This window comes from Pteropus alecto, unplaced genomic scaffold (assembly GCF_000325575.1).
Source record: "Pteropus alecto unplaced genomic scaffold, ASM32557v1 scaffold43, whole genome shotgun sequence".
Taxonomy (NCBI): domain Eukaryota; kingdom Metazoa; phylum Chordata; class Mammalia; order Chiroptera; family Pteropodidae; genus Pteropus; species Pteropus alecto.
Window position 1 is genome coordinate 7,269,610 of NW_006435764.1, and position 13,811 is coordinate 7,283,420.

The 13,811-nt window shown below is 49.2% G+C and overlaps 2 protein-coding genes across 3 annotated transcripts in view; one reads left to right on the top strand and one right to left on the bottom strand.

Annotated features, from left to right (window-relative positions):
* The first annotated feature begins 4,612 nt into the window (after nt 1-4,612).
* The window catches only part of BSCL2 (BSCL2, seipin lipid droplet biogenesis associated), an 11,693-nt gene continuing 2,494 nt past the window's right edge, over nt 4,613-13,811 (top strand). Inside the window, exons 1-5 of the mRNA XM_006911196.3 lie at nt 4,613-5,069; nt 6,909-7,121; nt 8,586-8,902; nt 10,081-10,162; nt 13,162-13,321. Coding sequence (XP_006911258.1) covers nt 7,038-7,121; nt 8,586-8,902; nt 10,081-10,162; nt 13,162-13,321 — 643 coding nt within the window. The 5' untranslated portion in view covers nt 4,613-5,069; nt 6,909-7,037. The remainder of the gene's footprint in view (nt 5,070-6,908; nt 7,122-8,585; nt 8,903-10,080; nt 10,163-13,161; nt 13,322-13,811) is intronic.
* GNG3 (G protein subunit gamma 3) lies at nt 5,015-6,865 on the bottom strand. Of its 2 annotated transcripts, XM_025046145.1 has the most exons (3): nt 5,972-6,865; nt 5,791-5,890; nt 5,015-5,518 (listed from the first exon to the last, which is right to left on the bottom strand). In XM_025046145.1, the coding sequence occupies exons 2-3, from the start codon at nt 5,887-5,889 to the stop codon at nt 5,390-5,392; spliced, it is 228 nt and encodes a 75-aa protein (XP_024901913.1). In that variant the 5' UTR covers nt 5,890; nt 5,972-6,865; the 3' UTR covers nt 5,015-5,389. The 2 variants fall into 2 exon arrangements, with proteins under 2 accessions (XP_024901913.1, XP_024901912.1); XM_025046144.1 differs by having other exon boundaries at nt 5,791-6,865.

Genomic DNA, 13,811 nt, shown 5'->3' on the forward strand with positions numbered 1-13,811 from the left:
TACATTTTTTTTAAAGTTTGTTGAAAAAATATTGTCTTATTCTATAAAACATTTCAAACCTAGTTAGATATTTGTAATCAAAAAACATTTGCGCAGAAAGCAGCACTTAGGGCTGCCTGTCCTATACCCTACCGCTGGACAGGGAAAGAACTGAAAATGTCACCCTTCTGACACGCTAAGGCAGCTGGACTGGCAGCCAAGTAAGGGAGAGTGGTGAGGTGGCGCAGAGAGGTGGGGAAGCGTGCGAGGGCACTCTCCGTGGCAGGCAGGAGTGGGGACAGAGGGAGAGCTTGTGACTGGGGCAGTGAAAATAAATGATGGGCTCTTATCAATCACTCGCACCAACTAACCGTTTGTATTTTCTTTACCGACCTTTCCCTCTTGGGATATCTGGTCTGGTGGGCTGGGAGGCCAGAGCGTCCCTGTCTCCACTGACCTGTGCCTTCGTGCTGTTTGCTTGGGGCGTGGAGACTACCGATTGGATGGTTCTGTTATCTAGGATTCCCAGGCCAAGGAGATGGGGGGGACCATGCTTGTTTGCAGAGCAGAATAGCTTGTACCCCCTGTGCACCTATTAATGAATTTTCTTAAAATATTTTGGGGAGAATGGGGTTGCAGCCCTCAGCTGAAGATTGTGACCGCCAGTCTCTCCTCTCTGTCTTCCAAGGTTGAGACGGGCGTGATGTCTCTGAAATCATCTCTGTTAGGGTATCTGTCCTCGTAGTGCGAGAGAAGGAACGTTTCTCAGGGTTTCAGCTCACACAGAAACGAAGCAGGATTCTTCACTGCAGCAGGATATGTATATAGGTGAATCCTGTGGTATGGGCTACCAGGCCCAGGTGCTGAGAATAGCAACTATTTTATACAGTATGGAGGGCGCAAGCCCTGCTGGTTTTTTTGATACACAGGTAGAGAGTAAAAAGGGGGGTGGGGGTGGGAGGCAGCTCAGTGGGGCTGAAAAAAAAATGTGAGTGTGTGTAACGTGTGCCTGAGGGAGCACCCCTTCCCAACTTCTTGAAACAAGATTCCTCCTGGGGTGCTTTCCCTGCGTGTCCCCAGAGAGGCCTCTAGCCAAGGGACTTTAGTTGGGATGGTTTTCGTTTGTAACTTTACCAACACCCTTCTAGTTGTTAACAAACAGCTTCAGGTGGCTGGGTGGCTGGGTTCAAGAATATGGGTGGGATGTGGGAATGCTCTTTCAATATTTACCTTCAGTTTTAACTCATCTTCCCACTCAGCGAAACACCACCTGCAGCAGCACTTCCTGGCGAGGGAGAACCCTGGGTTGTGCTACTTGAAAATGCTTTACTTCCATTTCCTCACCTGGGCAAAGTTCTCTGTTTGAAATCGTGTGCTGAGATGTGGTCTTCTCTCCCTCTCCCACTGTTAATGCCACGCAGCCCTTCTTGGTGTGCAGCCCCTCCTCCTGGCCCTGCAGGTGCCCCTGTCTGTGACACGCCCTTCTGCCCCAGAAGAACCTCTGACCCTGAGGCCAGAGTCGGGTGGGGCTCGTAGAGAATAAGTTTGCTTGCTCATAATGATGTCTTCTCTCTGGGCGCCTTATTTCTTGTGGTGCCGTTAAATGGGTTGTGTGTGGCAGTGGGTGAAGCGATTGCATGAACTTTTCTGTAACCCACTACTTTTTATTATTATTAAGGGAGTTTTTGAGAAAGCTTTGCTCGTAGTGTCCGGGCAAAGTGATAAAAACTGGAGCCCCCAAAATTTCCCTTAGGGCAAGATTATGTGGTAGAAAATTGAATTTGAGGCAGATGTTTAGTCCTCCAGGGAGTGGTAGAGACTTTATAGTCTATGACGTGGTTTGGGGATGCTAGGCCCTCGGGGCCGGGGGACAAACCTAATGCCACTTTGGGTTGGGGGGAGGTTAGGGGTGGTACTTGCCGTTAATTTTTGACACTAGAAAGTTCTTTTATTTTTTAAAGCTGTTTTTCTAGGTGGGTGGAGAACGAAACTGCCACGTCCTTGTCGGTTTAGTCCAAGATCATAAACCAAGATCACTCACAACAACAGTAGATATCTGGGTTTTGTTTCTGTCTGTCTTTTTTATTATGAAAAAAAACAATGTTAAGGGGGCAAACGCGGATTAACAGGAGGGATCCCTAGCCTTGTTTTCCTTAGAAGACTCGTTTAGTGTTTTATCAGACGTCTGTTGTAGTTGTAGATGGAAAAGCTTGTGAGAAAAACAAACACCACGTGGAGCCTGTGAATGTTTTTTGCACAACCTGTAAAGCATTCTTGGAAGTGGCCAGTAAAAAAGGGTTTTACCATTTAAAAAAAAAATGTAACTGTGTCATTGTTTACATCTGTAACTTTTTCTTCCCCTGTTCTCATTACAACATTCTGGCAAAAATGTAGGCACAGTAGCTTCCAGTTTTAGAATAAATAACCATTTGGATTGAATTTACCCTATCTCCTGTGGCTGCACTGACTGGGTTGTAGTGTGTCATCTGGGGGTTTATTTATTTACTTTTGATGCTGCTTCCTCAAGTTGCACTGGGTCCAACCAAGGGGGCTTTGCTCTTGCACGGCTGTTATTCCCTCCTTTCCTACCATGACTTCACTTGGGAGTGAGCCATACCTTCGCTCGGGGGGTCGTTGGCCTACTTGGTTAAGATTGCTTATGCTAAAAGCTTGAGCCATTGGAATAGAAGAAAAAGTCATGACCTTTTTGACAAAAACCAGTTGGATGCTTAAAGTGAAATGTAACATTCCACTTAGGAGCCAAATAAGTTTGTTCGTGAGTAATTGGCACTTAGGAGGAGAAAGCCTGCTCATTCAATAGAGGATATTTGATGGGGGCTATTTCCTAGTGAATTTTGAGAATGAGGAGGTAACTTTTAACAAAAGCACTGTTGCATTGCTGGCACTGAACTGATCCTAATTGTAATTTCTAATAAATGGTCAGGGAATTACTGAGGCTGGGGTGCCACAGACTATTGGCAGTCCAGTGTTTTGAAGCAATAGCGATATAGATCTAGAAACTGCTCCAGCTTCTCTCTCTACATGACACAGATTCATACCCCAGTGGCTTACAGCTTTGTACCCTAAAGGCTATCCTTGATTTCAGTGTCTGCCCATTCTCTGGAATATTTAAAGGTACTCAGTATTAGAGCTAATTAATCATTTTTAATGGTTAGTTATAGCTTGTGCCTTGTCTCTAGTAATCTCTTAAGTCCCCTTTTTCTTCACACTAGGAAAGGGCTGCAGCCATTCACCCCTAATCTCATGAGTACAAAAATTGAGTGTGCAGGAAAATGAAGCAAAGGCTATTTTTTTAAATATCAAAATTACATTTATTGAGCACTTCCGGCTTTTTACAAAGTCTGAGCTGATGTGAAAATTTTTACTTCTCTGGAATTCCAACCACTTTGATGAAGTAAGAAGAGAAAGGTTCTAAGTGTCCACTGTGCCTTACTGGCCATTTAAGCAGGTAGAGCATGATCCATTCATTAGGCCAGCCATGTGCCAGACTGTCAGGATGCAGAGATCTTCAGGGAGCACCTAGGAGAAACTTAAGCAGGCTCCTGAACAGAAAGAGGGTAGGGCCCCACTTCAGGAGGGCAACCTGGTTACTTTTCCTGTTCTCTGTATTCCTCTCCCCTCACTGTCTTCCTGTATGAAGTGTGAGGAAGCTGGGGGTGATGTGCTATCCCTAAATACAGGTCACTCGCCTATTACTAGAGGCAGCCTCCCACCCTCCTCCCAAGTGTATCCCAGGCACAAAACATGAGCTGGCTTAGGCTACCCCCGGGAAGGACGTGTCCTTGAATTTAGGACATAATGACAGACCATGAGGGGCAGACATCATGGGACTGTTAACTTTCCTTGCCTCGGCCCTGGTCCCACCTCAGTATATTAACTCTTGGAAGGAAAAGGCTTCTAGAAAGGCATTCTGGGGCTTATACTAGTCAAGTTTGAGTCCCGAGGGCGCTCGTGAGACATGAACTCTCAGGTTTGGCCACTGGCCAGGCAGCATGTTGGACCACTACAAGGGGTGGTAGGCACATTGGGGGCGGGGACATTGCTTCTTGGCAGGTGTGACAGAGTGGGCCTGAGGGGGAAATGGGGGCTAAGCAAGCCCAGTTTCCCTAGGAAATAATTTTAGCCTTATCCACCTCCTAGGGAGACCCGGAGGTGACCAGGGAATGAGGCGGAATATTGAGGCGCACTCTTCTGTTTCGGCTCCAAAGGGAGCCTCTATCTGCCAAGCTATAGAAACCTAGATTGCCTCACGAGGTCCACGCGACCAGAGCCTGCTACGCAGTGCTTGCTGGAGTCCCCCTGTCCCGTGATCCTTGGCTATAGCCTCCCGTGTGCCTTCACCTGGATCGGGGGGACATCAGCTTCCAGACTTTGGGGTGGGTAAAAGTGAGTATCGAGTTGGCAAGGGCAGGAGCAGCCATTTTAATACCAGAAGAACACAAGAGGGGACCATATTGAGGATTCTGGATGCCTGGGGCCGCCATTTTAAGAATGGGGCTGGCGAAGAAGCCGTGTACGGTGAAACGTAGTGACGTAGGCCGCCATATTGGCTCGGTTCCCATGGCGGCGGCCATCTTGGGAAGGGACCCGCTGTGGGCGCGGCCATCTTAGATGTAAAACCGGCCTCCTCGTAGGAACTGGAACAAGACTCCTCCCTTCCGTTATTGGGTTCCTCCTGTCTGTGTCTGCAATTCCCTGAACGCTCCTTCAATCTGCCCCGTTCGGTCTGTTTTCAGTTTCACTTGCCTTCATTGTTCATTGCGTGTGTGCGCGCGCGCGCACGTTCCAGCCTCTGAGGGTCTGTTGTGACGTAATTCTTCCACTTGAGACGCTGTCTCGCGCCTTCCATCTCCCCGCCCCCAAACCCACCGATCTCCGATCCTAGACAGTATCTAACCTGCTTTGACTTGTCCTGTACCCTGAGTATGGGAAGACTTTCAACTGCCGCCGCCACCCCCACATCCATTGATTGATGATCCTCTCCCCCAAGAACGCTAACACAGGAGCTGTCCTCTGAGACTCTGGATGACTTTATTCTTCAAATGGCTTTACCCTTCCAATAGCTCCAGGTGAGACTGAGAGCAAGCACCCGGCCCATCCCTCTCACCATTGTCTGAGCGGGTCACAGAGGGAAGGGGGCAGGATGCTCTCAGAGTCTGATGGCCCTTCTGTGAGTGGAGCACCGAGTCGGTGCCTGGGGTTAGCCACAGTGGGCGAGGAAACGGAGTCGAAAGATAGGTGAGGGAGGGCCTTGTGCTTCAGATAACCTCACAGGGTTGGGCAAGGGCTAGGAGGGGGATGCAGGGACCTTCGGGGACTGACGACAGTTACTGAGCTAAGGAAGGGCCCAGGAGAGGGAAAGGTGAGTTGTGAGAAGGGACAGAATAGCTCAGAGGAGTGCACAGAAGAACTTCTTCTCCCGGAAAGGATTCTCCGAAGTGGGCACAGGGGTGATGAGGGGATCCTCACAGGCGTGGGCATCACAGTAAGTCATCAGGTCTGCTGCTGCCTTGGACACCTGGGGCACAGCCAGGAGGGGAATTGTTAGCCAGAACCCCTGAAAGGGACTGCAGCCTCTCTTCCCAAATGGGTTATCTTTTACCCTCTCTAAGGTGCCTTCAGGCAGTCTTCTCTGCCCTCATCTCCCACCCAGGCCTGGGGAGACCTCTCCTTACATAGCCCAAACTCCCCTGCTCTCAGGGAGTAGAGGGAAAAAAGCATCTCTTATCCTGAGGTTTGGGAACCTACAGCACAGCCCGGCCAACTCGTGAGACCCAGGGTTCCACCCACCTTTATCCGGCACAAGCTGGCCTCAATCTTAAGCTGCTCCACCATCTTGCGGGCTTGGCCAATACTCATAGTGCTGTTTACAGGGGTCTCCCCTTTCATCCTAGAGAAAAGAGAGGTTCAGCTCAGCAGGATAAGGGGCTCTGCACAATCTCAACAGTAGGTGCCCCTCTGTGCTCCTCACCAACATTTACAAGGTTGGGATCATGCACCCCAATATTTTGTTCCTTTCCTGTCCCCATCCTCCAGGGCTTTTCCCATCCCTGTCTTCCTGGGCTGAGGAAGTGGAGAGGGTGGGATGAGATGCTCCGTAAACTCCAACATGGACTGGGCCGCAGATCATTGTACAAATGATTTAAGGTGTTTCAGCCTGTCAAGCCGTGTGGGTTCCCAGCTTTGAAAGCTTCAACCAGAAAGAGCCCCGCCCTGATGGGAGGGCTCAAAACCCCCTCCTGCCCCTTTGAGCCCCAGAGAAAGCAAGATGCTCCCGACTCACCTGAGGCCGCAGGTAGTAGCAGCCCTGGGGAGTAGGGTCGGTGGGGTCCACCAAAACCTTTGCCTGAGATGGGTGCCCCACCTTGCAGGGAGTTGCAGCTGAAAGTATCGATGCAGCAGCAGAAGTAGCTAATACAGAGAAGGCCACTGGGGAGGGTCAGGTCAGTGGTCTGTCAAGGGGTAGGCCCAGTTTCTGCAGCTCAAGCACTGCCCAGACAGCTGGTACCTGAAGGATGAAGGATGCTAGAAGGAGCTGCTCAGATCCTGGAGCATACCAACTGCCTGGGCAGTGGGGGAGTCTGCCTGCTGCCTTGCAGCCCCTGTGCACACCCCCACTGTTACTGTCTCACTGCTTGCACTTCCCCCATTGCAGGCATCCTGAGTCTGGGCTAGAGCCCTCCCCAAAGGAGCTGGAGGGAGCTGAGGCCCAGGCAGAATCCCCCCTCAAATGGGGTGGTCTGGACCTGTGACAGCCCCTGCAGTGTAGTCTGTACTGGCTGCAGGGGACCCTGCGCATTTGAAAATCTGACATCAGCTGGGCAGGGCCCCCCCCCTCCGTCCCCCCATCCCTTCCTCCCTCTACTCTGACACAGCATTTAGCAACTGAATCTTCCTTTCTCTCCTAGAGACCTTCCATTCCCCATATCCAGAAAAATGTGATGAGCTACAGGTATCAGCTTCTAGATCACCACTTCGTGTTCTAGCTACAAGTGACTCAAGTGCAAGATCTAGGGGCAGCAAGGTATATCAGGAAGATGTCTAAAGAAATGGCAGACCAAAAAGAAGCTGGGGGAAGAGAAGCATGCAGAGACCAGATCAAAGAACTGGACAAAGAAGAGGTAGGGGCATTGGGAGAGGCAGTGGGTGTTTCTGGAAACAGATGGGCTTCCTGGGGGAGGGGGTATTGGTCTGAGAGACTACATCCCACACCTGCATCGTTGTGCTTTGTTTTGTGGGGGATCCAAAGATGCCCACAACACTGACCTTACTCTCTGAGGGCTCTTATTTGGGGTGAATAGACATAATAGAAGGTGCTGCCTAACCAGACCTAATCTAGATAACGCGTTGTGGGGACTTAGAGTCTGGTTAGGGTCAAGAAGGTCGATCACATCGTAAAAACTGGATTTTCTTAATTGCTACCACTGTTGTCAATGGGAACAGCCACAGCGCTGGCACAAGATGCACGAGTTCCTGGAGACTGCAGCGTTGTCTGGGCGAATGCTCTCTCCCTTGGACGCCTACGGGTCCAAAGACCTGTTGGCGGTAAAAGTCAGCGTCACCTGGATACCTGACTCTCGCCCTTTTCAGGGGTTAAATGGCCGGTGAAGGTGTGGGCGGAGGGTCGTGATTGCTGCCTTGAGGGCCGCGCCGAGGGGAGATGCTGCTGACTCATAGCATGCCCTGGGTATGTCTTGGGGCCTGGAGGAAAGCGCCTTTGGCCACAGTAGCGGGTGATGGACGGGACTGCAGGGAGGAACAGTATGGAACCTGTGGAGGTGGGAGCCCCGCAGTCCGGAGGGCCCCGCCCCCCGCGCCTAGCCCCGCCCCTGCCTGGGCCCGTCCCCTGAACGAGGCCCGCCCCCCGGGGCTACTTGAGAGACTGGCGGAAGAAGGAGGGGCTTACCTGGGACGCGGAAGTCCCTCTCACCGTTGCCTAGGCAGCGCGTGAGGCCGGTGAGTCTGCAGAGCCCCAGCCGCAGTCGAGCTGGTGGTGGTGTTCACAGTGGCGCGGTTAAGTGGGGGCTTCGGGCGCCGCGCCCACCGAGCCAGAGCGGGCTGGCAGGGAGCGGCTCGGCGTGGGGCGCGGCCCCGTCGCGGGGCGAGCGCAGCTCCAGAAGAAGAGAAACACGGGAGGCGATTGTGACTGCGCTTGGGCTGCTTGCTTCTAGTCTGGGTGCGCAAGCTTAGGCAAGTCGCGCATTTTCTCCGTGCAACCACCTCGCAGTGTGGATTCATTGACATCGTATGTATAACAGTGCCTTGTAAGAATTTTAAGATGCTCATCCTCTATATGTTATACATTGCTATGAGTGAGTATCACGGTAGCTGGTTCCAGAACCAAGTTGCCGGAGGACGAGTTCAGCTGAAGAGCTCTTGCACTGGGCGTGAACAGAGCACAGTGGAGGGCAGGGAAGGGATAATTGGCTGAGAAACAATCATTTGGAGGAAGGCCATATGAAACAAAGACTCTGCTATGTCCTGCTATCTCTGGTTCCTCAAAGCCAGTCCAGCAACCTTTCCCTTTCTGTCCCCCCCTCCCCTGGGAAAGGAACCATTCTTTCTCCATCTCTGTCTTTTTCTAGGAACCTCCAGCTGCTTCATCCCATGGCCAAGGGTGGCGTCCAGGTGGCAGAACAGCTAGGAACTCCAGGCCTGAATCCGGGGCCAGACCCTCTGCACTCCCCACCATGGTCAACGACCCACCAGTACCTGCCATGCTGTGGGCCCAGGAGGTGGGCCATGTCTTGGCAGGACGTGCCCGCAAGCTGCTGCTGCAGTTCGGGGTGTTCTTCTGTACAATCCTCCTCCTGCTCTGGGTGTCTGTCTTCCTCTATGGCTCCTTCTACTATTCCTACATGCCGACGGTCAGCCACCTCAGCCCCGTGCATTTCTACTACAGGTGAGAGTTGTCTTCTAGCATAGTGGAGGAATCTTGTGGGAGAATTGCTGCAAGGCCCCTTAGAGCTTATTCTGTTCAACCCCCTCATTTACAGAGGGGGAAACTTGGGCCCAGTGTGCTTATATGACTTCGTACCTTTCACATCCCAAGGCTGCAGCAGGTCTGGGCTGATAGGAGTCTAGGATCCTAGTTCTACTTCTAGTTAAAAAGAAGAAGAAATGCCCCATTCCAGATTGTCATTATGAGGGTCAGGTCTACTTAGGTTGGATGAGACCTCTCTCAGGGCCACAGTAGACTTTTGAGCCTAGCCAGCCCTGCGGGTCATCTCAGAACTGCCCTGGCCTTTACTAGAGGAGGTGTCAGGAAAGCAGCAATTTGCCTCTTACATCATTTCCTCCTGTTCGCAATAGTCTACTGCACAACAGAGATTAAGGAAACACAAGGTGACTGGGTATGTGAACTCCCAGAGTCCTGTTCCTTCCCATTGTACGCATTCTGCCAAATTAAAAAAAATTAATTTGGTTATAGGACCAATCAAGAGATGCTGATAAGGACATTATTATCAGTGTTCCAAAGTCTTTTTTAATTTTTTCCTGTCCTAAGTCCCTGGTCATGAGCTATAATTTGTAAGGCAGAGCTGCCTAAACTTTTGGGAGACATGGCTCTCATGAAAGCTGTGGCTCTTCTTGCCATAAAAACATATCTATGTGCCCATGCGTATGCCGTGGACACACACACATGCATACAATTTTGCCTGCAACTTTGGACGAGTTTGTTCTCAAACTAGAATCTGGGGCTAGGGCCCAGGAATCTACATTTTTATCGAGCTCCCCAAGTGAATCAGAATCTGGGGCTAGGGCCCAGGAATCTACATTTTTATCGAGCTCCCCAAGTGAGTCTTTAGAAACACTCAAGTCTGAAACTGTTCAACTAATGTATGTAGATTGCTGTTTAAGAATGTCTAATGAGAGGAAATAAGCTGAAATAGTAGGGAGAGAATGAAGGAATCACTTGAATCTCCTGGCTGCGTTTCTTCTCCCTCTCTGTAATGGAGAAGAGTACCTGCCCTGGGAGATGCGGGCGGGGGCCAGGAGGGAGCATTAGGGGCCCGACAAGGGGTGTGGACAGGTAAGGCAGACTCCATAACTTAGCAGAGTGTCATCCCCATTCTCATTTAGGACCGACTGTGATTCCTCCTCCTCCTTACTCTGCTCCTTCCCTGTTGCCAATGTGTCCCTAGCTAAGGGTGGACGTGATCGGGTGAGTATGGAAGCTGAAGAGAGGTTGCATTAGAGCTTTGATGAGGAAGGCTTGAGAAAGACCTGAAGAACAGGGATTGAGTAATAGAGACTAAGAAAGGAAGGCTCTCAAGGTAAGGGAGGTCAAAGAAAAACTCAAGTCTAAGCGAATGGTATGGATCGTTCTTGCTTGCAGGAGTTGTTAGTAATGTTCTCAGTTTGTTGCAGCCAGGCCATCTCTACTAGATCAGGTGTGTTGTAGACCTAAATGAGCTTAAACTAACAAACCAACTATTTAGTTGGACTAGGATGCAATCCAGCCAAGAATTTTGAAAGCTTGTATGCAAAATTAGGAAACTACTGACAAGTGCCTGTCGCCTGCCATTACAAAAGGTACTGTGCCAGAGGTCTGGCCAGATGCCAGTGTGACATCAACAAACCTGGTAACTCTGAAAAAGGCAGAATGGGAATGCATCCTTCTTTGCTGGGCAAGCTGGTGGGGCCTCTGAAAAGGGTAGGATTTCTCTCTGAACACTTCAGAAGGACCTTGGAGGAGCAACATCATTTCTGATCACCAGAGTGTTTTGAGTTGTCAGTCAGCAACATAATTAGGAGTAATCAGTGGTCAACTTTAAGAGTTTAAAAACCACTTGGAAATTATTTTTCAAAAATGGTACTTGGGAGGACACTGACTTAAAGATAGAAAACACAGGATAGAAATAAACGGTCACTCTGAAGGCAAGAGTGTAAGCTATAGAGTCTGGGCTCCCCTGGGATTGGGATGCAGACTGGCAATACAAATAACCTGGGAGACTGCATATCCTGTGACATCTTCCATTTTACCACTGTCAAGAGAACTTACCAGGTCAGATGAATGGGCCTCAAATGGAAGGTTTCAAAATACTGAGGTAGCATGTTGGGCATTGCAAGACAGAGATTTATCATTGTTGTGCTCCTACTCAGGAAAGGAACTTGGCAATGATAGAGCGATCTGTGACGACATCGATTCAGTGCGGTTCTGTGGCAATGATAACCATAATAAATGGAGTATATTGAGAGAGTGTTAGAAACAAAGCCTCAGCACATCTGCACCTGGGATGGTGTGTACAGTTGTGGGGCTGACCGTTGTAGAGATCGCAGTGACAATGCAGGGAGCCCCAGCAATCGTGTGCGAGGCTGCTGGGTGAGGAAGGCAGGGAAAGCTGAAGGATGAGAGGAGATCCAGCCTAAGGCCCTGATAATTCAAGCAGGTTGATCATTTTGTTCAGTTACAGTAAACATTTTAGAATGGACGAACGGACAGACGGACGGACAGACAGATGGGTGGATGAAATAACGTGTCTACTCTGTGTAGCACCTTGGTAGAAGCAGAAGATGCTGTCCTGCTTTCAAGGAACTCACAGGATTAATAGAATTATATACGTTGTAAGAATTGCAAAGTGTGAGATGCAGGTTCTGCATTTCTGAAGAATGTGTGAAGAATTTGAGGGATCAGTATGAGACTATAGAGTTGGTGAGGCTCAAAGTGGACTTTTTAAGGAAAGGTGAATATTCTATGGGAATGGGGAAGAAGAATGAGGATCTGCCCATCAGGCAGACACATGTGAACAAAGGCACGGAGTCATTCACAACAGCTTTATTGAGATATAATTCACATACCATACAATTCACTCATTTAAAATGTACAGTTCAGTCATTTTTAGTATATTCAGAGTTGGGCAGCCATCACCACAATCAGTGTTAGAAGATTTTCATCACCCCGGAAAGAAACCCATACCCATTAGCTAGCAGTCATCCCTGTATGCCTCCCACCCACCCAGAGAAATATGTTATTTAATGTTTCAGGGAATTCAGTGAAGCAACTAGCTTAGATTCATCTGTCTTCTACCGAGTGGTGGGAATCTCATGGAATCCTTTTTTTTTTTTTCATTTTCAATGACATCATTCAGAACATTTTGCAAATTAGATTTTACAATTTAATGTTTTACAATTAGAAATTTTATTTGCTACTACATAAGTTGCAAACTTTTCAAAATACTACAGAAAATCCTTTACTTCTTTGGATTTTTCTGTTTGGAATCTTTTGTTTTTCTACAGATAATTCAGACTGAAAATAAGAATCTGTATAAAGACGTTGATCGTTGGTGTTCCACCTTTTACCCTAGTGATAAAATACTCAGAGGACCGTCATAGTTGTATCCAGATTTGGGGGCTGATTCACTATGGGCTAGGCCAGCGGTCCCCAACCTTTTTGGCACCAGAGACCGGTGCTCCTTTGAGAATCTAATGCCAGATGATCTGAGGTGGAGCTGAGGTGGTGATGCCTGCGCTGGAGAGTGCCTGCAAATAAATATAGATGAAGCTTCGCTCACTTTCCCACAGCTCACCTCCTGCTGTGCGGCCTGGTTCCTAACAGGAACATAGTTGAATATAGGATTAGAGGAATGTGGGAATGGTCAGGAAAAGCTAGGGTATGTTTGGTGGCAAGTCTTTAACGTTTGAGGTTAGTCTCAGAGAAGAAGCCTTCTCACTACGAGTCTGAGTCTCAGGGTTCTATCCACAGAAGCGAGATAAGGGAGCCAGAATGCCGTAAAGGTGATCTGGAGTGACAGTGACTGTGCAGAGCTAGCTAGGGAGATGCCGAGCAATTCTGGGGCTTGGTTAATTAATGTAAATGAAGGCTAGGCCCAGGGGTGTGGCCTCCTGGGGACAGGCCTGAGTCACAGATGGCCCAGTTGGCAACATGATAGTTCATTTTTGGAAAAAAAATATGACACAGCCTTTCTCAGAACAGCTGAGAGAGACACACGGAATGAGACTGATTCAGGTCTCGGAAGTGGGAGGGCCCCAGCCACCAGGAGGGGGCAGCACGTTCTTGGGATGAGAGAGATTGAAAAGCCTGTTAGGGCCAACCAGGGGGATTGCTGGCAGACTATTTGAGGGCATAGGGGAGAGGTGGGGCAAGGACTGTACAATTTAAAAGTACATACTTTTGAGAAGAGATGGGGTTTCCTCGGGCAGGTGCTGATGTATGGACAGCCGTACCGTGTTACCTTAGAGCTGGAGCTGCCAGAGTCCCCTGTGAATCAAGGTTTAGGCATGTTCTTGGTCACCATTTCGTGCTACACCAGAGGTGGCCGAATCATCTCCACTTCTTCGCGCTCCGTAAGTGTTTGTGGCCTGTGTGGGAGGGAGTGGAGCATGACAGATGCTAGAATATCTGGGTGGGCCTTCAGGAGAAAACTTCTCTCAGGTCACAGACATATCAGGATAAGGAATAAGAGTCAGTTTAGCAAATCAGACAAATATCTGCTGGCCTTTTCCAGCTTTGGAGTAAGTCTGAAAAGTGCTCTGAAAACGGGCTTATTTGGGGCCAGATAGACCAGGGCTCGAATCCTCACTCAGAAACCTAGCTGAGGCATAACGTACTTAACCCTTTAGTTATAACATGTTATAAACGGTATAATGGTCATTCCTCATAGCAAGACTAGTTAGGATTCAGTGAGGACATGTCAACCACATGGTGGGTGTTCAGTCAGTGGTAGACTCCATTCTTAATTGTCAGCAGAACCACATCATGAAAGCAAATCCCTAAATGTCTACAGGGAGAGAAGCTTCAGATGATGCAGCAGGGTTTAATCTGCTCTGGATCATAGAGCTGTTTGGGGCAG